Here is a 23,407-nt window from a genome sequence, read left to right on the forward strand (position 1 = left end):
TCCTCCCATAAATCCCGTCTGCAATCTTTGGCAGAAATGTCACGAAATTGTTGAAATGTGTGTCTTTTCCTCAGTAGGTCTTTTTCCTACAAGATTTAAGCCACATCAACCTGGAGAAGGAAATGGCAACCCACTCCAGTATTCTTGCCTGGAGAATCCTGTAGACAGAGGAGCCTGGCAGGCTACAGTCCATGGGGTCACAAGAGTTGGACACGACTTAGTGCACTGTCTTACCCCAGAGATCCTGCCACATATACCACAAAAACCAAACATCCCCCAATGACCTTGGCCCCACTGTTCCAATCACTCCCAGGTGGGAATTCAGGCACATGTCCACAGAGGTCACAGACAACATACATACGGTTCTGTTATGTCCCATATATTACCCTTTCATGTCCCAAGGAAGACATTTTCTCTTAGAGATTTTCATTTAGTGTATCTTTAAAAAATCTTGTGTTAAAAAAAAAAAAAATTTAAAAGAAAAAAAAAAAAAAGCCACATCAAGTCGGATGCATTTGCTTAGATTGCTTTCTTACTGAGACACTTCTCAGATTATCTGATTTCATTCTTATTACAATCCTGATGTTTATAAATGAGGAAAGGAAAAGTCTGGAGATGGCAGATTAATCTAGAGCCAGCAATTAAATTGTCAAGGGCAGGTGTAAGCAATAGGCATACAAGCTCCTCTGACTTCAAAGACAACAGAACTTTCCCTATCATCTCATCTTACGTTATACTGCCTGTATTTCCTGGCATTGCTCAGGCATCCTGCAAGGAATTCTGCTAAAATAATAAATAAATCCTGCTATAATAATTGTTTAGTCACTAAGTCATGGTTTTTCCAGTAGTCATGGACGGATGTGAGAATTGGACCATAAAGAAGGCTGAGCGCCGAAGAATGGATGCTTTTGAACTGTGATGCTGGAGGACTCTTGAGAGTCCCTTGGACTGCAAGGAGATCCAACCAGTCCATCCTAAAGGATATCAGTTCAGAATATTTATTAGAAGGATTGATGCTGAAGCTCCAATACTTTGGCTACCTGATGCAAAGAGCCGACTCATGGAAAAGACCCTGATGCTGGGAAAGACTGAGGCCACGTGGAGAAGGGGGTGGTGGAGAATGAGATGGTATATAGCATCACTGATTCAATGAATATAAATTTGAGCAAACTCCAAGAGATAGGGGAAGTCGGGGAAACTGGGTGTGCTGCAGTCCGTGAGGTCGCAGAGGGTCAGACACGACTGAGCTACTGAACAACAACCACTGCAGCCCTGGGCCTCAGTAATTTGCTTCCTACACATCCTCACCATTAGACAGACGCACACACCTGTGAGCATACCTTTCCAGTTCAACAAAAGCTCTGCTCCCAGTGAGGTCACCCCAGAGTTTTAATTATCTCAACCACAAAGGAGCAGACACACACAGCACCATGTAATTATTTTTAATGTCCAGAGTTTGTAATTCCAGGGCCAGAGCTGTCTCCTGGACTCACGCTTATAAGCTCTCAATTGGCCTGTGAGGCCAGTAGGGGTACTTCTTCTTGTCTAATTTGGTTTCTGGGAAGACTTCATTCAAGTCCTCAATGGTCATCTGATCAAATGGAATTATGTTCCTCATCTTCTCCAGCTGAAAAAAGAGGGGAAATGTGTCAAGATAAATAGGGTTGCAGAGATACAAAAAAAGAATCCAAGGCAGGTGACCACTGCTAGATGAAAGACACATGAGTGTGAAAGGAGAGAAAATGGATTACAAGCAAAGGCCAAGGCTCATCCTTACCTCTTTCTCATATTCCTGAATCCTGGTCTTTGATTGAGTCAAAAACTCAGCACAACTTTTCACCTTTAAGAGAAGGGAGAAATTCTGTTTTGAAACCAACTTGTACCTTTCCGACCCCGAGGCTCCCAAGGTATGAGGAGTCCCGGAGCCCCCCAGTGCTTTCCCACACTCTGTGGAGAGGAGGTGGGCTCCTCTGACTACTTGGGGGATTCTGCTTTAGGGGGCAAACTGCAGCTCTCCCCAATACCCACAAAGAAGCCCATATAGGAGAACCAGCTTAAGGTGGCAGGCCCAGGGTTCTTCAGTGAGTTATTCACCTAGGCAACCTACAAATGCCTGCCTCACCTGGGCCTGCCAAATGGCCAGGACAAGCCACTGACCGCCTAGTCAGACTTCTCCTTGGTGGAGCCACCTGGGTTCCAACATTGGGCTTTTAGTACTTTCAAGCAAGCTTTGACTACTCACTACCGTGTATAATTTTCCTGCCCAGTTTCAGCTCCCTGATTGTTTTTAACAGTCATGTTGAGGTACAACTGACATACAATAAAATGCACATATTTAAAGACTACTACTTGATAGGGTTTGATATACGCATCCACCTGCGGAACCGTCACCACAGTGAAGACAGTTTAATACTTATCATCCCCTCCACCCCAACCCTAGGCAACCACTGATGTGCTGGTCACCAGAGATTTAGCTGAATTTGTTTATGTTATCCAGCAGTGGAGTCATACAGCGTGTACTCCTTTGCTGGATTCTTTCACTCACATAATTAGGTTCATCCGTATTACTGCATTTATTAACAGTTCATCCCTTTATGCGATCCTTTAAATTCACTCCACCTTAACCTTACTAGAAACAGAACTGTCAGGAATTAAGAGAATTTTAGAATTAGTAAGAGCCTCAACTACTTACATCTTCTTTTTCTTCAGCATCCACCTGGGCAGTATATTTATCCTCTGGTATAGGAACCTTCAAGGCATTAAACTACAAACACAGGAATAACGAGCTGTTGTTAGTATCACCAGGAGTCCCCCAGAAAGGACTCAAAAGCTGCTGATTGTAATAGATCATATAAAAACACATTCTCCATTCCAGGCAGTACAAGCAGGCACCTAGGGCATTCTACTGGAAAGAGTATTAGACTGGCAATGGGAGCTCAAGGTTCCTCTGCCTCATCACTAGCTGGAGACCTTGGACAATTCTCTCATTACAATGAACTTCGGTTTTTTCACTTGATAAAGACAGGCAGACTTGATGACCTCAAAGAACCCTGCGGTTCTAAAGTAATTTTGATTTTTCTCTTTTTTTAAAATTTCATTTATTTTGGCTGTGCCACACAGCATGTAGGATCTTAGTTCCCTGACCACGGATGGTTACCTGTGCCCCCTTGCAGTGGAAAAGCGGAGTCCTGACCCCTGGACCACCAGGGAAGTCCCCTGATTTCTCTGTGAAAAGAAACCCTAGTGGACAGGTAGCAGAAGTCATGCTTGCATAACAGAGATGGATGAGACCTTCTCCCTAGAAGACGGCTTAGTGTCTTGGCCCTGGCACTGAGCGCTGTTCCTAGCAGAGTGAGCTCTCAGTAACTATCTGCTGAATGAACAAGCAAACCCTGGATGATGAAATTTAACATCAGAATATAGGTGGGCGAGGGCTTCCCCGGTGGTTCAGTAGTAAAGAATCCACCTGGCGATGCAGAGGGACACAGGTTCGATCCCTGATCTAGGAAGATCCCACAAGCGGTGGAACAACTAAACCCAGGCACCACAGCTACTGAGCCTGTGCTCCAGAGCTAGGAGCCACAGCTACTGAGCACGCATGCTGCAGATACTGAAGCCCTCACACACTAGAGCTCTGCTGCTCCACAAGAGACGCCACCACCACAAGAAGCCTGCACACCATGACTAGAGAGTGAACCCCTGCTCACCGCAACCAGGGAAAAGCCCAGGCAGCCACAGAGACCCAGCACGGTCAAAACATAAATTATACAAATAAGAAGAAAGACAGGTCAGTGAAAGACCACAGCTACAAGGGACAATAAAAAAGCAGAGGAAAGAGGAAAATAGTAAAAGGGTAGGAAAAAATGTCAGCTTGATTTAAAAGGAGGCAGGTGAGGAGCGCAGAAGGGAGCCAGGCAGAAACACCCAACAGCCCTCTGGCTCTCGCATTAAGACTCTGTTATACCGTTTTCTTAGACAAGAAACCTGCTGAATGAGCAGACTCTGAATTCTCCGCACCTACTTACCATTTAAATCTGTCATCACAAGACCTTTGGCCACACCCGTCTCTCCTAAGCCTCCCTTGGGATCTGGGTGTTAACACCACTCCTCTTTCCTCACTGTCATCCCGTGTAACTGTCCAGGGTCCTGCTCCCCCACCCACAGCTGTGTTACAAGACCAGGGCTTTAGCTGCCTGAAGGCTCACCTTCTTCTCAAAGTCATCCACCAAACCAGCCTTTGTCACGTTGGCCTTGTAGTAAGCCCAGTCGATGGCAGGTGGCTTCTCAGGCAGAGTAGCCAACCTGCTCACATAGAAAAGCAAAAGTTAGGACTATTCCACAAGCAAGAGGAAATTCACACAGCAATTTCCCTGTTCTTCATTCCTATGGCCTGGAGCTATCGCCACACTCTTCCCTAAGAGGGAGATTACAGGAATGTAAAAAAATAATAATAATAATTCACTAGTATTTAGAAAATGCATGAATTTCTTTCTGCCAGAACATCAGAATTCATATATTTTGTTTCCACATGAAATCACAAGTCCAGAGGCTCCCTCTCAGCAAGGTACTGACCTGGAGGTTAGGGTCTCGTTCCAGGACTTCAAGGAGTTAGCCACGGCCTTCTGGTTTCGAGGGATGATCTCCCCAAAAGCTACCCAGTCAATGGTTTTTAGAGCAAGTTTCCGTCCAGCCATCTTGAGATCCTGGAAAATACAACAGGTCAGATCAAAACAGGGCTCTTGGAGAGAATCCTCTGAAGGGCATGGCAGAAGTATTCAAGTTTCAAGAAATAGATCAGCATCATATGAGTGGGTGTATCTGTCCACTAAAGGAATTAGGATGACAATATCAGAAGAAGACACTTTAGTTTTTAAAATTCAAGGGGTATAACCTGGCATATAAATATATTCTAGATGGTATACCCTCTCTTCCCCATCTCCTCATTTATCCTTAAAAGCCAAGTTATTAAAAAAAAGAAAAAAATCCAGTTATCCAGTGTTTGCACTCCATGTACCTTTGGAAACATTGCTAAAGCAATATTCATGCATTACATAAAAGTTAGTAATTTAAAAACACTTCCACTCAGCCTACATTTTATTCACTGATTCTCCAGTGCACAGAACCTGACACATATTCACATTTCAACAAGGCTTAGTTAGATGAAGCAGACGCTGGACCAAAATTTCCTCACCTGAAAAATGGGGATAATAAGCCCTGTTAGCCACAAAAAGGCTGTTAAAAAGATCAAATATGCACACCAATTTGCACTAAAAACTTAAGGGGCTCTCTACCCACTCCTTGTTAGACTGGTGATACGCCCACACTTTATTCATGCCTGGTGATTCCCTGTAGTGTTAGCACATACCCTGAGTATACTGGCAATACTCTTAAAAAAAAAAAATGTGTTCAATACATACGTGAATGTGAGAGAACATGCAAAGTGATCACAACCGTTAAAGATCTTTATAAACTATGGGGTGGATCACAAAGGAGATGGAAATTTTCCCCAGGGCCTTAAAAGAAAGAAGACACATGTCCAACATCTGCCTTTTCCTTTCACTCTCAAGACAGCTTATGTTCCCTGGAGTGGAGGTGAGGGGCGGGTGACCTTTAAATACACCAGATAGAATAAGTGCCCTTGCTGAGAGTTTTCCAAGCTCGGAAGCTTCGTAAATGGGTTTGTTGTCTTTTATTTACTGCTAAATCCCCAGCGCCTAGAACAGATCCTGAACACAGCAGGTGCTCAGTGAATATTTACTGAATCGGTAAATGAACCCTGCACTAGAGAAGCTCTGAAAGCTCCACACGCTCGAAAGCTGAACCCTTCAGAAGGGAAGCGCACAGCCCTCCAGCCTGCTGGGCGTCACCAAGCAGACTAAAACCACGTCCCGGCAACGTTTCCTCAGCCTCCAAACCGGACTCCTGAAGCCGCCAGGCTGGAGTCAGGCTGGACGAGACAAAGGTTACTGGAAGCCCTAAAAGTCAAGAGGCCAAACTGGCCTCTGCGGCCTCGCGCTAGAGGCAGGGGAGAGGAAGAAGGGCGCGAAAGAGCAGCCGCGCGAAGCAGGGGCGAGACAAGGGTCGAGCCGACGTATGCAGGGTCAGAGCAGAGAAACCCGCTGCGTTCAGGTACGTGCGAGGCCCCCAAGACCACTCACCTTCACCGACCCCGGGCGGCCCGCAGTCCACAGCAGCAGAGAACGGAAGCGGATCACCGGAAGCTCTCCCCTCAGCCAACCCCAAACCCAAGGGGGCGGGCCTTGTTTTGCGGTTCAGCGAATAGCGGCGAGGGCTGATTCAGGAAGTCCCGCCTCCGGGGGCGGGCGTAGCCCCTCCACAGCCCGGGGACGCGGACGCTGGTTGGGGGTGCTCCCGTCCCTCTCCCGCGGCCCCACCCCCGCCGATGGGCCGGCCCGGCTCTCCCTGCCGAGAGATGGGCCGGCCCGGCGGCGCGCGGGCAGCAAGCGGCGGCGGCGGCGGTGGCCCAAGATGGCGGAGCTGCAGCTCGACCCGGCCATGGCGGGGCTGGGAGGGGGCGGCGGGAGCGGGCTGGGCGATGGGGGCGGCCCGGGCCGCGGGCCCCCCAGCCCTCGCCCCGCTGGCCCCACGCCCCGCGGGCACGGCCGCCCGCCCCCAGCCGCCGCCGCGCAGCCGCTGGAGCCGGGTCCCGGGCCGCCAGAGCGGACAGGGGGCGGTGGCGCGGCCCGCTGGGTCCGGCTGAACGTGGGCGGCACCTACTTCGTGACCACCAGGCAGACCCTAGGCCGGGAGCCCAAGTCTTTTCTCTGCCGCCTCTGCTGCCAGGAGGACCCGGAGCTGGACTCGGACAAGGTGCGCCCCGCCCTCGGGCGCGCCCCTGGCCTTCGGACCCCCTCGTTCTTCCCAGGCTGGTCCCCGGATTTCCTGCGACGCGTTTCTCTCCGGAGGGCACCTGGGGCCGGGACCCCCTCCTCCTCGTCTTTCCCAGCCAGCCAGCCCTGGGGGCTTTTCTGCCCCAGCCCCAGACGCACGCAGACTTTCTCTCTGACCGCACCCTTCGTCCTCAGCGGCTGCTTCCCCGCGCTGTGCCTACCCTCACCCGTGAGCGTCCGCTGCACACTCCTTTTCCCCTTCCTCTCTGCACCTCATCCCAGCCCCTCAGCTGTGCGTGAGTTTTCCCCTGACTCCCTCGTTTCCCTGGTTCCTCGTCAAGACCCTCAGCGCCTATGGCAGACGCATCCAGAATTGGGTCAGGGCGAGCTAAGGCATCCAGGTAGCTTTCTGAGACATCCGCTCCGACCCCTCTGCCAAGTTGGGTGAAAGCCTGGGTGTGATGATGGCTTCGACAGTTGCAGGAAGCGCTTGTCATGATCCCACACTTCTTTCCTGTGGTCCTGGTCTCTGGGCTCGTATTTGGTACCTGTCACTGTTTTAGGTCCCGGTTTGAGCTCAGATACATTCCTAGGAAAGAGCTTGTCCTTTGCCAATGCAAACCTAAGCTGACAGATTAAGATCAGGGAAAATGAAACCTAAAGAGTACCGTTGGGCAAGATGCATGGCTGCTAACCAAAGAGTTGAGAGGTGACAAGACGCTTAACCCATTTTCAGTTTGAGCTGTTTGATTTTTTTTTTAACTTTACACGTTCATGTTTTAGTTTCTGACTTAAAAGCATTGACTGTTGCCTGCATCGCCTGTATCCCATGTAGCACTTAGCTGTTCCCTTGCAACACAGTTAGGGTCAAGTAAACATTGGTCAGTTTCATTTATTCATCTGCTACCTCTCCTGTAATCTCAGATTGAAGGCAAACTGTCCTGCCCTGACTTATTATAAAGGAACGATTGTATCTGTCCTGAATCTTCTTTGTTGCAGTAGAAGCCAGTTTCTTCTTGTTCCCTTTACTGTAAAGATGAGGAGGATTAAAATTGCTCAGAGCCAAGTCCCGGCCATGCCAAGCTTCCTCTGGGCACAGATATGGAGTGTGTGAGTTACAGCTGCCAACGCAGACTCCCACTGCCGTTGGCCCTCAGCTCAGGAGCACTGCCAAATAAACAGAGGTTTTCTTAGAATTAGGAATGTGATTCAGGGACAGTAGAGAAGTCAGAATGTCTCAAGCAGAAATTCAGATCACGCAGCTATGGCATTTTCTTCCTCTGTTTTGTTGTAACAAATATCCCACAGGAAGAATGTTGGTAATTGTATCTACACTTGATCTTACCCAAAAGGCTGAGAAGAGATTGGTAATCGTGTCTGAGTAAAGATTTTAGAAGTTCAAGTCAACGCCTAGATAATGAATATGACTATACATCTGCAACACCCTCCCAGAAATGATCTTGAAGTACAAGACCCATAAAGCTAGCCTTCTTGCCAGTAGTTAGTGATAAACATCTAATAGAACTTACCCTCTCACTTGTGAATTGTGACAGACAGTTGGAGACCCTGCCCTAATTTAGTATGAAAGCTCCACAGTGATACCCTTGTGTTTGGTTGGCAGGACGAGACAGGGGCCTATCTGATTGACAGGGACCCTACCTACTTTGGTCCAATCCTAAACTACCTCCGCCATGGGAAGCTCATCATTACAAAGGAGTTGGCAGAAGAAGGTAAGGACACTTTGTGCTGGGCATCTTCAAAATTCAGGTCAAATCTTTAAAGCTGTTTCATAGATTGGAATGTATTTTTCACAGGTTTTTTTTTCTGGTGGGGGGAGAGCTATGCTGTGTGGCATGTGGGATCTTGGTTCCGTGAGCCCTCTGCCTTGGGAGCACGGAGTCTTAGCCATTGGACCACCAGGGAAGTCCTGAGATTTGAATTTTGAGATTTTTAGCAGGCTCAGGTGCACAGGAAGCAAAGCTTTTTAACCATAAGTAGGGTTCCTCCAATCATCTCATTTAGTCTGAGAGGGTCTTGGAGGAGCCCCGTTGTTCTCATCCTCCTTTGGGAGAAGGAAGAGACACAGCTCATCTTTGGAGGTAGAGTTTTTTCTGGACCTGCAAAATTATCAGGACCTCTTTTTACATTGACTTATTACTAGCAGTGAATAGCCACAGCCTGAAACAGCAAATCTCTGACATTTAGCTATTTATTCTTTCAATTTCAGTTTGAACTTGCAGCATTTAAAAAAAAAAAAGAAAAGAATAATGAAGGCTTGGCCTCATTTCTTTAAGACTGGTCTCATGCTTCCTTGTAGATTTTTGCAACTGACCTAATTCATTCTCCAGCCCATTGTCAGGGGCATCATTAGTTGACTCATCCTTTTGGTTTGTAGGACACTTGGACTATAAGTGGGTCTAAAAGGCTATCTTCGTCTCCCTGAGACATTCAGTTGAAGATGGGAACCTGTCCCTTGATGCAGGGCACCCTGACCTGGGAGCATTCTCTCTGCATAAGAAAGCTGAAATGGCTGTGCTTGCTAATGAAACGGCTGAAGAGCATTGCTGTTACAACCAGTCAAAAGAGGAGTCGGTCTCCTTTTTTATTTTTAATGCCCCCCCCCTTTTCTTAACATTTCAAATATATACAAAGTAACTGAATAGTACAATAAATTCTGTGCACCCACCATCCACAGCAATTACAGCTCATGGGTAGTCTTGTTTCTTCAAAAGAAGAATCGTAAGCATCTTTTCTAACGCCTTAAAAAAAAAAGATTTTGAAGGGCAAGAATAGTACAAAGAACTCCCTTTATCCAGATAAACCAAAAGCAACAGTTTTGGTTATATTTGCATTATCATTCATTCATTCTCTCTCTCCTCCTCCCCCACTCCTTCCTCTCCCCTTTCCACAGTTTTATTTCTGAACTTCTTGAGTCTAGATTACAGACTTGACCCCTTACGGCTTCTCGGTCTATTTCTTAAGCGCAAGGACATTCTCTCATGTAACCACCATATAGGTATCAAATTCAGGACATTTAATATTGATAAACACTTTAACTATAGCGTACTTTCTAATTTTGTCAATTGTTTCAACAAAAGTCTTTATAGCAACATTTTTCCTGGTCCAGGATCTAGTTGTCCTGTCCCAGGTCTTTGATTTTGTTAAGCATGGGATTCTGTTTTTTTTTTTTTTTTGACATGCCACACAGCTTGCAGTATCTTAGTTCCCTGACCAGAGATTGAACCTGGGCCCTTGGCCATGAAAACACTGAACCCTAACGACTGGACTGCCAGGGAAACCCTGTGCGTGGGATTCTTTCATTGACTGCTTTTTACATTGCTCCGATAATAAGCATCTTGTTAAATTTGGTCCACATAATTTTTTTTTCTTTTTTAAAAATTTTATTTATTTTAAATTGAAGGATAATTGCTTTCAGTTCAGTTCAGTCGCTCAGTCGTGTCCGACTTTTTGCAACCCCATGAATCGCAGCACGCCAGGCCTCCCTGTCCATCACCATCTCCCGGAGTTCACTCAGACTCACGTCCATTGAGTCCGTGATGCCATCCAGCCATCTCATCCTCGGTCATCCCCTTCTCCTCCTGCCCCCAATCCCTCCCAGCATCAGAGTCTTTTCCAATGAGTCAACTCTTCGCATGAGGTGGCCAAAGTACTGGAGCTTCAGCTTCAGCATCATTCCTTCCAAAGAAATCCCAGGGCTGATCTCCTTCAGAATGGACTGGTTGGATCTCCTTGCAGTCCAAGGGACTCTCAAGAGTCTTCTCCAACACCACAGTTCAAAAGCATCAATTCTTCGGCACTCAGCCTTCTTCACAGTCCAACTCTCACATCCATACATGACCACAGGAAAAACCATAGCCTTGACTAGATGGACCTTAGTCGGCAAAGTAATGTCTCTGCTTTTGCATATACTATCTAAGTTGGTCATAACTTTTCTTCCAAGGAGTAAGCGTCTTTTAATTTCATGGCTGCAGTCACCATCTGCAGTGATTTTGGAGCCCCCAAAAATAAAGTCTGACACTGTTTCCACTGTTTCTCCATCTATTTCCCATGAAGTGATGGGACCAGATGCCATGATCTTCCATTTCTGAATGTTGAGCTTTAAGCCAACTTTTTCACTCTCCTCTTTCACTTTCATCAAGAGGCTTTTTAGCTCCTTTTCACTTTCTGCCATAAGGGTGGTGTCATCTGCATATCTTAGGTTATTGATATTTCTCCTGGCAATCTTGATTCCAGCTTGTGTTTCTTCCAGTCCAGCATTTCTCATGATGTACTCTGCATATAAGTTAAATAAGCAGGGTGACAATGCACAGCTTTGACGTACTCCTTTTCCTATTTGGAACCAGTCTGTTGTTCCATGTCTAGTTCTAACTGTTGCTTCCTGACCTGCATACAGATTTCTCAAGAGGCAGGTTAGGTGGTCTGGTATTCCCATCTCTCTCAGAATTTTCCACAGTTTATTGTGATCCACACAGTCGAAGGCTTTGGCATAGTCAATAAAGCAGAAATAGATGTTTTTCTGGAACTCTCTTGCTTTTTCCATGATCCAGCGGATGTTGGCAATTTGATCTCTGGTTCCTCTGCCTTTTCTAAAACCAGCTTGAACATCAGGGAGTTCACGGTTCACGTATTGCTGAAGCCTGGCTTGGAGAATTTTGAGCATCACTTTAGTAGCATGTGAGATGAGTGCAATTGTGCAGTAGTTTGAGCATTCTTTGGCATTGCCTTTCTTTGGAATTGGAATGAAAACTGACCTTTTCCAGTCCAGTGGCCACTGCTGAGTTTTCCAAATTTGCTTTACTGGTCCACATAAATTTACACTTACACAGAGATACATTGGTCACTTTTAGGACAAACTGGGTAGCAATTGCAAGCTCAAGAGTTATCCAGCGGGACTAGCTCCAGGAACTGAGTGACATATGGTTAAGGCGTCCTGCAGCTGATGGGCAGGAGCAGGAAGAGCCAGGGGAGGTGGCAGGTGGGAACCGCAGGGGCGAAACAGTAAACGGAGCAGACCCTTGGCGCCTGCCTCGCTGACGTTGGGGAACAGGTCACGGGCACCCAGCAAAAAGCAAAGGAGCGCTCCCCAGGCTGCAGGAAGGAGAGGAGACTTGCAGTGAGAGATGCAATTCTTAGCAAGCACGTGTTCTTCAGCCTCTTTCTGCTGTTTTCTGGGGAGTTCACACACCTCTAACCTCGGGTCGGTCTTCCTTCTAGGTGTGCTGGAGGAAGCGGAGTTTTACAACATTGCATCTCTCGTGCGACTGGTTAAGGAAAGAATACGAGACAATGAGAACAGAACTTCACAGGTAATGGGTTTTGAGCTCTTAAGAGGAAAATGTCCCATGTGTCAGTCTTTGTCCCCATGTCTGGGGTAATTAGAAACGGACAGTGTACCATTTGAGAGCCCTGCGTCTCCCCTGTGAGCCGGAGGTCTCCGTTTGGCATACGGTCCATCTGCCAGACAGGCAGCACATACTCCGCCAGACTTGTTCAGAACAGTGAAACAGAGGAGAAATCACAAAGAGAACGAAACAGGCCCATGTCCGCTTAGAAGAACGGGAAATAGTGGCTGCTTGCCATATGGCAGTGGGAGGAGTCACCGTACTTGAGGTTCAAAGCCTGTTCTCTCCAGCAGAGCATCTGCCTCGCTCCATGTCCACATGGGGGCCGAGCGAGGTCTTGCTTCTACCTGCTTACCTGTTGGCTTCTCTATGAGGACCAGCCTTCAGCCTGTGACCATGTCAACAGCCAGCTGCTAACAGACACTTGCATGGCATAGACTTAGCACATGGCTTGTGAATCACGCTTCTAAGAAAATAATACCAAGCTTCTCTTTCTTTTAGGAAGTCCAGATTTTCTTAGTAGATTTGGTGACAAAAATACAACCGAATTTGCTGTGTAGTTAGAGCAGGGAAGGCAGTGAGGCACACTTGCTTGTTTCATGGCACATCACCCATTGTCAGTCTTAAGCAAGTGGCCACAATAACTTCTGTTAGGCCCTGGGGACCCCGACTGATAGGAGGTCCATGCCCTCAAGAAGCTTAAAGTCTAGCAGGAAAAACAGGCAGGTATTTTAAGAGGGTTTAACTGCACTAATGGGACAGAGTCCGACTCCAGCATGACTTGTCTCCTGTCCCATCAGATACTGGTGATGGTTGCTTTCTTGAGATCTATCGCAATACAGAATTTCAAAAGTAGAAACTTGTTCCTTGCATGTTCTGTGTTAGACTTCACGAATCAGTTTTTTTTTTCTGGCTCTGAATGGAATTATCTGGATGAACACCTGACCCCTATGATAATGAAGTCTGTTCTCCGTTTTATCTCCAGCACTTTGCGAAGGTGGAAAGGAGGCTTACTCATTTATTTCTTCTCCATCTGGCCAGTAGCTGAAAGGCTTTTGTGTGTGTGTGTATGCTGAAACCTGGGATGAAAGGCTCCTTTTTAATGTTCAAAGATGAACTCATAGTTGGTTTGCAGGTTACCATGTGGAATATGATCAGCGTCACCAGTTTTTTTGCCATCTCCTGGTGTGTTTACGTGGCTTCTTTCACTATGACAGATACCTAATAGCTTAGACATTCTGCGAATCTCATCCATCCTCAGTTTTTCACATTAAACAAAAAAACAAACCTTTGATTGCTTAATATAAGTTTTGATGGTACCATCAAGTATAAAATTTGAAACCATTCAAATGGCACCTGAACAATCTCAGTTCTTCGCCATCAGTGAATTCCTTGAGAGTGTTGTGAGGTTTTTATTTGATGACAGTAATTAAGTTAATTAGTTTTTTCAGTTTTGAGGCTCATGGATTTATACCTAGCTGGAAGCTTTTTTATTCTAGGAATGTCAAGACCCTTTTGATGTTAACTGATCTTTTCCACCTGTCCCCTTTATTTAGTGGGACTCTTGGTGGGCAGTGGGTTTGACGTCGTTCAAAGATGTCCCCTTTTACATTTGTCCCACATCACCTTAAGGCTGCGTGTGGATTTCCGTGGCTGCCTCCTCAAACTCGGTATCTGCTTCACCTTGTCTGTGTTGAAAGGAGACACGCCTGGCAGGCAGTCAGGTAAAGCCCGGGATGTAGAGGGCCTCCCCAGTTTTTTTCAGTGGCCTCGCTTCTCTTCAGCGGCTGCCACCATCCTATAACTCTGCTATCCCTGGAAGTGTTTTTTGCTGTGAGATGGATCTTGGTGCATTTGAGAGTGGTGATGGTTTACTTGGGAAGAGGAGAGTAAAGAAGAGGCAGCACGGTTATCTTGAATAACTGGGACCTTGACAGCTGCGTCCACTGTCGGCTCTTCGTGATGCTCTGCACCTTAGAGTGTGAGACGCCTGGTCGTTCACGCAGTGCGCAGCTGGGGTGATTGAAATTGTCACAAGATTTGTCCTGTGTCTTATATGGAAGGAATTTTCTTTTTTTGCATCTTGGCACCTTATTAAATGGAACCTCGTTCAGAAGGACAAAGTATACGAGAAAGACTGTAGTGTTGCCAGGCGGATGTGGGCTCACATCCGAGCTCTACCTCCAGTCACTAGGTCGCCACACTGCTTGGGTAAGACATTGTGCCCTGAATACCAGTGTCCTCCGTGTGGAAAGAAGCCGACACCTGCCTTCCAGGTCTGCAGTGAAGACTAGAAGAGACTGGCACAGCACCTGGGGCCTGTAGCCCTCGGTGCTTAGCAGCTGCTTTCATTCGTCCAGTATTTCCCAGATTGTTCCAGTTTTCCAGACAGCTAAAGCCAGCTCATCCTTTTAAAAATGGGCTGAGTTTTCATCATTCTTAAGAAAATGGTCCAGGTTGTCTTAAAATCCGATAGAAGGTAACTGACCCTTGCTCCATGACTGGGCGTCATTGTTCTGAACCTAGGCTGCTGTGTGGTTCTCTCCCCCTCTCGGATGGGCAGTAAGTGTGCAGCTTTGGACCCAACACCGATGGTCCCTGACTGCTAAATACTGATTCCTGTGCACCTGGAATTGTCCTGTGAACAGGAACACATCTGGCGAGCCTGTTTCCCTGCAGCCACCTTAGCCGTCTCACAACCGGCTTCTCGTTCCCTGTGGGCCAGGTTACAAGTGTCGACGTAGGTCAAGCATGGGGGCCTTCGTACTGTGGCTCTGGGGTGTCCATCTCAGTTGCTCAGCCTTTTGGCTTCCTGATCTAGCTTCTGTTCTAGAGAGTTGAGTCTGGCCAGCACACGACCTTTCTCATCTTTGACACCCTCCAGGTGATCAACAGTTCAGTTCTGTCCTGACACCAACCACCCAAGTCAGTGTCAGACTGCCCGGGGCATGGATGCTAGTTGTGATCTGGGTTCTCACAATGCCTATTTCATGTTTAGTAATTCACTAGAATAATTGGTGCAACTCGGGAAATGCTATACTTACTATAGTTTATTATGAAGGATGTAAATGAACAGCCAGATGCAGAGATTCATGGGATGAAGGCCTAAAGGGTCCTCTGTCCCCATGTAGTCCCCAGCATCCGTTAGCCCCCCACCAAGCACATGGATGTGTTTGCCAACCTGGAAGCTCCCTGAACCCCGTCATTTAGGGATTCTTCAGGATGGTTCATTTGGTAGGAAAGGTTGTCTGTGTCGCTGGCCTTTGGTGATTGAACTCAATCCCTGGTCTCTCCTCCTTCCCCCATGGTCAAGGAGTGGGGCCACAAGTTCTAACCCTCTAACTCCCTGGGTCTTTCTGGTGACCAGCTTATTAGGATACAAAAGACACTGCTGCGGCTCAGGAGTTGACATAGTTTTTTGGAGGTCTGTGCCAGGAACCACCGACAAAGGCCAAGTATTTGTTTTTTATTATAGGCTTGTCTGTCACAGGAATGTTACCATGTAGCACTGAAACAGTTCCAGGTAGCTTCAGCAGAGGGTAAAATAGCTTGAGCGTTTATACCCTGTAGAGCCCTGTTCAATGTATTGTTTCCATATAAGGTATCATTTTCAGCATGTGCATCAGCTATAAAGACTGAAGAAGAAAATGGGACCTTTGTGTCCTGAGTAATTTTACTCTGTTTTCTCCTTTGCGAAACAGATGAAGTCATAAGTTTATCAGCATGGCCGCTCACATAATTCATATTTCTGAAGTTCAAGATTATTTTGTTTTATTCATGTTCTTGGACCCTGTATTTTCTTTCTTTCTTTCTTTCCTTGGATAAGTTTTTATTAAGAATCTACAGAGCGGCTTGAAAGGGGGTAGTTGTGGCTGCCAAGAAAAAAATTCCAAGCACACTCCTTTCCAGTCTTTATTCTTTTGAAGAGCTTCACCAAGGCAGCTGCAAACTGTTGTGTCCCTGAAACTGTCGCTCAGAGCCTGTATGTGGTTGTCGCAGGGCCCCGTGAAGCACGTGTACAGAGTCCTGCAGTGCCAAGAGGAGGAGCTCACGCAGATGGTATCCACTATGTCCGATGGTTGGAAATTCGAACAGGTAATGTTTCTTGGGGCTTCCCTGGTGGCTCAGTAGTAAAGAATCCACCTGCCAATGCAGGAGACATAGGTTCGATCCCTGGGTTGGGAAGATCCCCTGGAAAAGAGGATGGCACCCCACTCGAGTATTCTTGCCTGGAGAATCCCATGGACAGAGGAGCCTGGTGTGTGACAGTCCATGGGGTCGCAAAAGAGTCAGACACAACTTAGCAACTAAACAACAACATTTCATAGGGTGTATCTCAGCCTAGGAGCCCACATTCTGTCACCATGTGGCCAGTTAAGTTACCCTAGGAGTCGGGTAGGGCTAGGGGCAAAGAGCCCTTCCGTGTGGACTCTGCATGGTAGGGTGTGATGAGCTGGGTAAAACTGAGAATGGTGTCATGTCTCCAGGCTTCATGTCCAGAACTTGCGCGTGATTCTGCCCAGAGGGAGCCAGCCAGCTTCTTTAGGCTTGAAAGCGCCTCTTTGGGTTTTTCTCTTTCAGGGATTCCTTTCAAAAGTGCTTTGTTGACACATTCTAGAATAAGTAGCTGAAGAAGACCAGCGCTTAGCAGTGACCCTCCCTGTTCACGTGGTGTGGTGAGCAGGCATGGCATGAAGGAGCTCAGACGAGCTCCTTCCCCGGCAGCCTGTGGATCTCTGTTCTTTAGCTTTGTGCTCACAACCACAGCATCGAAACAAAGCATCTGAGAACCAGGATTTTACGGTTTTCTTCCATTAGATGGCAGAGTTGTTCATCTATTGTCTTCAAAACACACAGGCTGAGCATGACTCGAACAACCATATTATAAATTCAATGAACCATGCATGTTTCTGTGTAGAGTTTAAGAGGCCAGCTGAACTGTAACCATATAGTTGCCTTAAATGACAGTTACTGGGTTAACAGTATTACATTATAGAGCAAACACAGGCTTCTCTGTCTTCAGCACCAATACTGGGTGACTCCTCACAGTTATCTTCCACGGCAGAATCAATTCTGTGTGCGCCTCGTTCTTGTTCAGCTTTGGGTTGCAAAATGTCATACGTCCACTTCAGAAGTATTTTTTCCCTGGTATGAAATTTTAAAGACAAAGTTGTTTGTTTGTTTGTTTAAGAATTCGTGTTTTTTCGTTTGGTTGGTTGGTTGGTTGATTTTGTGGCTGTGCTGCATGGCTTAGTTACCAGCCAGGGGTGGAAGCCAGGCCACAGCAGGAAACCCTTGCCAGTGACGCTCTGGTGAATAACTGGGATCCAGGCATCCCCTGGGGCCTTGATAGTCCCAGCGAATTCTTCGCCCTTTGAGAAGCAAAACAAAGCTCAGTCAGGAAGAGGGTTTGATTCTTGTGGCACGTATTTTAAGATCCCTGTTTGTATGTTGACCATGTTCTTGTTTGATCAGCTAATCAGCATCGGATCTTCTTATAACTATGGGAACGAGGATCAGGCAGAGTTCCTCTGTGTTGTCTCCAGAGAACTAAATAATTCTACCAACGGCATTGTCATCGAGCCGAGCGAGAAGGCGAAGGTGAGCCGCCCTGCCCGGCATTTGCCCCTGACTGTGTTCCCAGCCCCTGCTCAGCCAGCCTGTACTGCTGCTCGCCGGCTCTTCCTTTCCGTCTCAGACCAGCTTTGCATTTCCCCTTCATTGTGGCCCTTTGACTAACGTCATTTAAACCAGGATTTTTGAAGCAGTGACATAGGCTTTTAGTTTAGGACACATGAACTAAAGTAGGGTAGTCTTTTTCCCAGCTCTGTCAGATCAGTGAAGAAGGAAAGCTAAGGGCCACTGATTGCCTGTAACGTGAGAATTCTGAAACTCAGAGTTGGAGGTACTCTGCCTTTATAGTTGGAGACCGTTCTCTCTCTCTCTCAAGAGAAAAGGTATTTGGTCACTTCTGTGCCCCCCACCCCCTACCCCAACTCCCTGAGGCTGTTGGGAGCTTGTGCACACTGTTCTCTCCCTCCACTGTGCCCCTCGCACACACAGCCACAGTGCTTCTCCGTCTTCAGTGTATGGCGAGCTGGCCTGTGTCCTGCTCAGGACAGGCGGTCTTCCTCTGCGTGTGGTGAGCTGGCCTGTGTCCTTCTGCTCAGGGGAGGTGGTTCTCCTCCATGTCAGGGGATCCTCCACTGTGTGTGGTGGTCCTCCTCCCTGTGCGGTGGTCCTCCACCACGTGTGGTGAGCTGGCCGGTGTCCCTCCGCTCAGGGGAGGTGGTCCTCCTCCTCCTGCGGTCATCCTCCACCACGTGCAGTGAGCTGGCTATGTCTTTCCGCTCAGGGGAGGTGGGCCTCCTCCGCCTGTGGTGGTCCTCCTCCGCCTGCAGTGGTCCTCCACCATGTGTGGTGAGCTGGCTGTGTCCCTCCGCTCAGGGGAGGTGGCCCCACAGCACATTAAGCCCTGCCCCAGCGTCTTCACACTGCAGTGCTTCGGGGGTGCTGCCTCGCTTCCTGGGGTAATGGGTCGTCCTGCTGCTGCTCCACCGGGTCCAGTGGGAAGTGACTCCGGTCTCTTTCTCCTCCCTCAGTGGGCTGGGAAGCCACCCCACCTAAAAGCAGTGCACACCCAGGGTCCAAGCCTGTCTCCCCCGCCTTGCCCTTCCAGATTCTTCAGGAGAGAGGGTCTCGGATGTAAACTCTCGAGTCCTCAGTGACGAGCGCGCCCAACCGAGCACGTCTGTGAAGTTCAGTCTCGCTCCTGTACAGTAACCGAGCTACTGCCAAGCCAAGCTGCGCCTGGCCCCCAGCAGAGGAGAGTTCTGGTCAAAACCAAAGGAGCCCCACCCCCACCCACAGGAACCTGAAGACAGATGCCACTTTCGGCTGCACAATACCTTCTCAGAAACCTGCTTTTCTTTTCTTAGCCGGTGTTGTAACAAACCTCTCCAAGAGCACTGGGCTGGGTTCCCAGGTGGAGCTTGTCTCGGGATGGGGCAGGGAGGAGGAAGGCCTAGGTCCTTGCAGATGCTGTACTTCCTGGAAGCCGGAGCACACGCAAGAGGGTTGTCCTGAGCTGTACCATGTTTTCACCTGAGTGTGCCCTGCTGGACGTGGGCAACCGCTTCATCACACCACCTTTCTCTCCCACACACCCCAGACTACCGCAGCAGACGCAGAGGAGTCTTGTTTAGGCTGTTGAATTGAGGTTTCGGTGAAGGATAGAGTCGCCAGAGCACCCCCACATTCCTATGAACAAAGCCTCTTTGAGGAGGGGAGGATGGAGGGAGTCGCAGCTCTGGATTCAGGCCACCAGCTGCCCCATGTTCAGCTTGCCTCATTTCTCTCCAGCAGCTGGCACCCCACCCCCCCCGCCCCAGATAGCTCACCTTCTCCCCAAGAAGAGGTTCAAGGCAGGCGGTATCCTGCATGGGGTCAGATAGACAGACTGGTGAGCGCTGTAGGTAGTTGGTGTAACTGCTTTTGCAGGCTTTGCCTGCCCTCTGTTGGCCCGTCTTCCTTCCCTGACTTTTTAAACTGGGGCCGAGGATAAAGGGATTTTGAACCCTCTGATGCCTTGGGGTGGAGACAGCCGTTTTCTCTGAAAGTTGCCAAACGTAGGTTGTAGTATCCAAAGTGGCGCTGTTCTTGTGGTCGTCTCTTGGAAATGCCTTGATCGAAAGTGCGATATTTGTGTCTCTTGGTTTCTGACCTTGGCAGTGGTCGTGAGCCCCCACCATCCGCCGTAGTGTGTGTGCATTTGCCGGGCGGGCCCAGGACCCCCTCATCTGACCCGGCCCTCACCGCCACTTCCTTCTGTGGGGGCCGAGGCGTCGAGGATCCAGCGCTGTTCGACTCAGGAGCTGAGCCTCAGAGCTCGTAACTGGATTGCTTTCTGAGCTTCCGAGTCTTGGTGAGCAGTCATGGAGCTCAAAGGGGCCGGAGAACCCTCGCTTTTCCCTGTGACTTTCCCAGTATGGCAGGTGGTCCCGAGAAGGGGAGGGGCCTGTGGGGAGCGCTTTGTTCATAAAAGATCCCTCAAGCCCGTGGCTCTAAGCTGAGGTTCCCTCTGCCCCCCAGCTCAGCTGCTCACCACATGGCTCTGGGCTCATGGTTTCTTTAAAATGACTATCGACTGCCAAGTGTCTTTCGAGCCTGTGACCGGCCCCTGCCCAGACAGGAACCTCATGTTGCCCTCACACGTCTATGTGTAGAGTAGGGGAGAAGTGTGTGTCCGGGGCACCTGCTGACACGCTGTGTCTACACCCCAGCGTGAACATGCATGTCAGCACCACAGACATCTGGCCCGTGCCCAGGATTCTTACAACTGTAAAATGTTAGCGGAACTGCTACCTACAATAAACAGTTACCCCTGCAGAATGGTTGCAGGTGTCCATCCTGACCTCTTTCGGGGGGGGGTGAAAAATTGAACATGTCAAGGAAAAGCTGCCGTCAACCAGAGGACGGTGGATGAGCAACTCTGGTCAATGGGAATTAGCACCCTCAGACTGAAAGGAGGCAAGCCTTGGCATCTGGGGCCTCAAGCCCAAGCAGACCTGCTTGCCTGGGGCTCGTCTGAAAACCAGCCTCTGGTCCAAAGCCAGCGAGCAGGAGCGAGGAGGCTGGAGGGCAGAGGGGGCCAGCCCCTCTGGACGCGTCTTTCTCCTCGAGCTTCTCACAGGTCCGCCGTGGAATCTGCGAAGACCAGCGCGTGCCTCGCTGAGCGCCTGGAGGGACCAGCGGGCCACCTTTCCCCAGGTTCCCTCCCCTGGCCACCCAACGATGGGCTCAGTTGTTTCAGCGCTCCAGGAATCTCAGAGGGATTGTTTCTTAAGGTTTCTGGGAAAGTATTTTACCCAAGTCCTTCGTGAACCAAGTTGGTGGTGTTTTTTTTCTTGAAAGCCGGCTCCCTCAGAGAGAGCCCAGCTGACCACTCCAGAGAGAGGCCTGGCCATTGGCTGGGGGATCACGTGAGCAGTGCCCCACGCTCTCCAGTTGCCCAGGACCACCACGTGGGCGACTCCGGCCAGGCAGGGCCCAGCCTCCTCTGGAGTGGCTTTGTTTATGCACAGTTCTAACTGATCTCAGGGGTGTCCGTGAGGCATAGAGGAGGAAGAGACAGATGCTGAGGGAAAGGGCTGAGAAGTCACCCACACCCTCCAGGATGGCCTTAGAGCCAGGCCTTAGGGACCATGCCTGTCACTTGTGGGTGCCCTTTTTTGCCGTTTGTGTCTTTGAATAAAGTCTGAAATGCTGTGACCCTTTTCCCCCCACCTCTTGTCAATAAAGACATGAAACAGACTTCTGAATCTTGAAACCTTTGGTGTGTATTTCCCCATACTCAGAGCTCCTGGAGTCCTGTCACTCAACATTGATGATTCTCACACTGTCCTCAGGAAATGAATATCACTGCACCCTTTTCTAGCAGAGCTTCTTACAGAGTGCTCATTTCGCCTGCTGCTAAGACTGCCTGGGGGGCCAGGGAGGAGGGAAGGGGCTGGACCTTCTTTCTCCTGGCTTCCATTCTACTGCGTCTGAAAGGACCAGGTAGTGCCAAGGGACAGAAGGTGGGACAGATAGGCTTCCTGCAGGAGAGCAGGAAGGAGATGGGGTGGGGGTGGAGTAGGAGATGGTCTTTAAGGGAAAGAAGTCTTCCTGGAAGAGAAGAGGTGATGGGGTGCCCATTTTCTCTGCCAGGAGGATGAGGAAGAACGTGAGGTGAGAATCAGTGTTGATCCCTAAGTCATCGGGCAGGGTGCGGGGTCTTCTGAAGGAGTTAGGCCGTCTCTCCTACAGGGCGCTGACAGCTGGGGAGGAGGTGTGTACACAGAAAAGGGCTGAGGGGCTGTGGCTGTAACAGCTCCGACTGGAGGCCACAGCAGTTGTAAATAGGAGGGAAAGGAAAAGGCCTGGGGGACTCGGGTGTCACAGCCGTGGGGGTCCCAGGACAGTTACTGCTCCCAAGTGTGTGTGCGTGTTCAGTCATGGCCGACTCTTTGTGGCCCCATGGACTGCAGCCCACCAGGCTCCTCTGTCCACGGGATTTCCCAGGCAAGAATAACTAGAGTGGGTTGCCATTTGCTCTTCAGGGGATCTTCCCGACCCAGGGATCAAACCCAGGTCTGCATCTCCTGCCTTGGCAGGTGGATTCTTTACCACTGAGCTACCTGGGAAGCCCATTTGTTCCCAATTCTGGGGAGCAAAGAGAAGAGGTTGGCATTATTAAAAGGTCAAGATGCAGGGCTTCCGTGATGGCTCATTAGTAAACAACCCACCTGCCAAGGCAGCAGACACAGGTTCGATCCCTGATCCAGGAAGATTTCCACATGCAGAGCAGCAATTAAGCTGACACGTCACAACTATTGAGCCCGTGCTGCACAAGAGCAGAGGCCAGTGCAGTGAGAAGCTCACCCACCACGACTAGAGAGTAGCCCCCGTTCACCGCCAACTAGAGAAAGCCTGCACAGCAGTGAAGAACTAGCACAGCCAAAAATAAATAAAATGTTTAAAAAGAATGAAAAATAAAAGGTGGAAGCGGCACTTCCCTGGTGTTTCAGTGCTTAAGACTCTGCACTTCCACTGCAGTGGGCCCAGGTTCGATCCCTGGTTGGGGGATGGCAAAGATATACGTACAATGCGTACATGGTCAAGGAAGGGCCCTGCGAGGGATGCTGCCACTGGGGGCTCACCGCACTGCCGGGACCAGCTGTTGCTGCCAGAGTGAAGCTGCATTGCTGTGGTTGCTCTGACAACAGGAAGGGGCTCATCTCCTTTCTCCCCCCAGCTCCCTCGCACGTGCCTTATGGCAGCTTCTCAGCCCCAGCAGCACCCGGCAGTCTGGGTGGTTTGGGACTGAGAGGAACCACAGCCAGGCCTGTTCAGTATCCATAAACTCACTTCTGTGCATATTGGAACTTCATACAAAAGGGTAAGAATAACTTTATGCCTCCATGTGACAAGATGCAGCTACTCTTTACACAAAGACAATCTTACCCTCTCCCCTAACGTGAAAGTGAAGTCACTCAGTCATGTCGGACTCTTTGAGACCCCATAGACTGCAGCCCACCAGGCTCCTCTATCCATGGGATTCTCCAGGCAATACTGGAATGGGTTGCCATTGCCTTCTCCAGGGGATCTTCCCAACCCAGAGATCGAACCCAGGTCTTCCACACTGCAGGCAGA

General features: G+C 49.1%; 2 protein-coding genes across 2 annotated transcripts; one reads left to right on the forward strand and one right to left on the reverse strand.

Annotated features, from left to right (window-relative positions):
* Positions 1-1,371: 1,371 nt before the first annotated feature.
* Positions 1,372-6,260, reverse strand: ATP5PD (ATP synthase peripheral stalk subunit d). Its single transcript, XM_040244646.1, has 6 exons — positions 6,159-6,260; positions 4,573-4,703; positions 4,206-4,302; positions 2,693-2,764; positions 1,778-1,840; positions 1,372-1,627 (listed from the first exon to the last, which is right to left on the reverse strand). The coding sequence occupies exons 2-6, from the start codon at positions 4,692-4,694 to the stop codon at positions 1,496-1,498; spliced, it is 486 nt and encodes a 161-aa protein (XP_040100580.1). The 5' UTR covers positions 4,695-4,703; positions 6,159-6,260; the 3' UTR covers positions 1,372-1,495.
* Positions 6,261-6,456: 196 nt separating this feature from the next.
* KCTD2 (potassium channel tetramerization domain containing 2) lies at positions 6,457-21,526 on the forward strand. The gene is made up of 6 exons (XM_040244624.1): positions 6,457-6,831; positions 8,473-8,581; positions 12,087-12,178; positions 16,214-16,309; positions 17,690-17,815; positions 18,894-21,526. Exons 1-6 carry the CDS (start codon positions 6,490-6,492, stop codon positions 18,921-18,923), a joined length of 795 nt encoding a protein of 264 aa, XP_040100558.1. The 5' UTR covers positions 6,457-6,489; the 3' UTR covers positions 18,924-21,526.
* The last annotated feature ends 1,881 nt before the right edge of the window (positions 21,527-23,407 follow it).

The sequence above is a fragment of the Oryx dammah genome, unplaced genomic scaffold (genome assembly GCF_014754425.2).
Source record: "Oryx dammah isolate SB20612 unplaced genomic scaffold, SCBI_Odam_1.1 HiC_scaffold_8, whole genome shotgun sequence".
NCBI lineage: Eukaryota > Metazoa > Chordata > Mammalia > Artiodactyla > Bovidae > Oryx > Oryx dammah.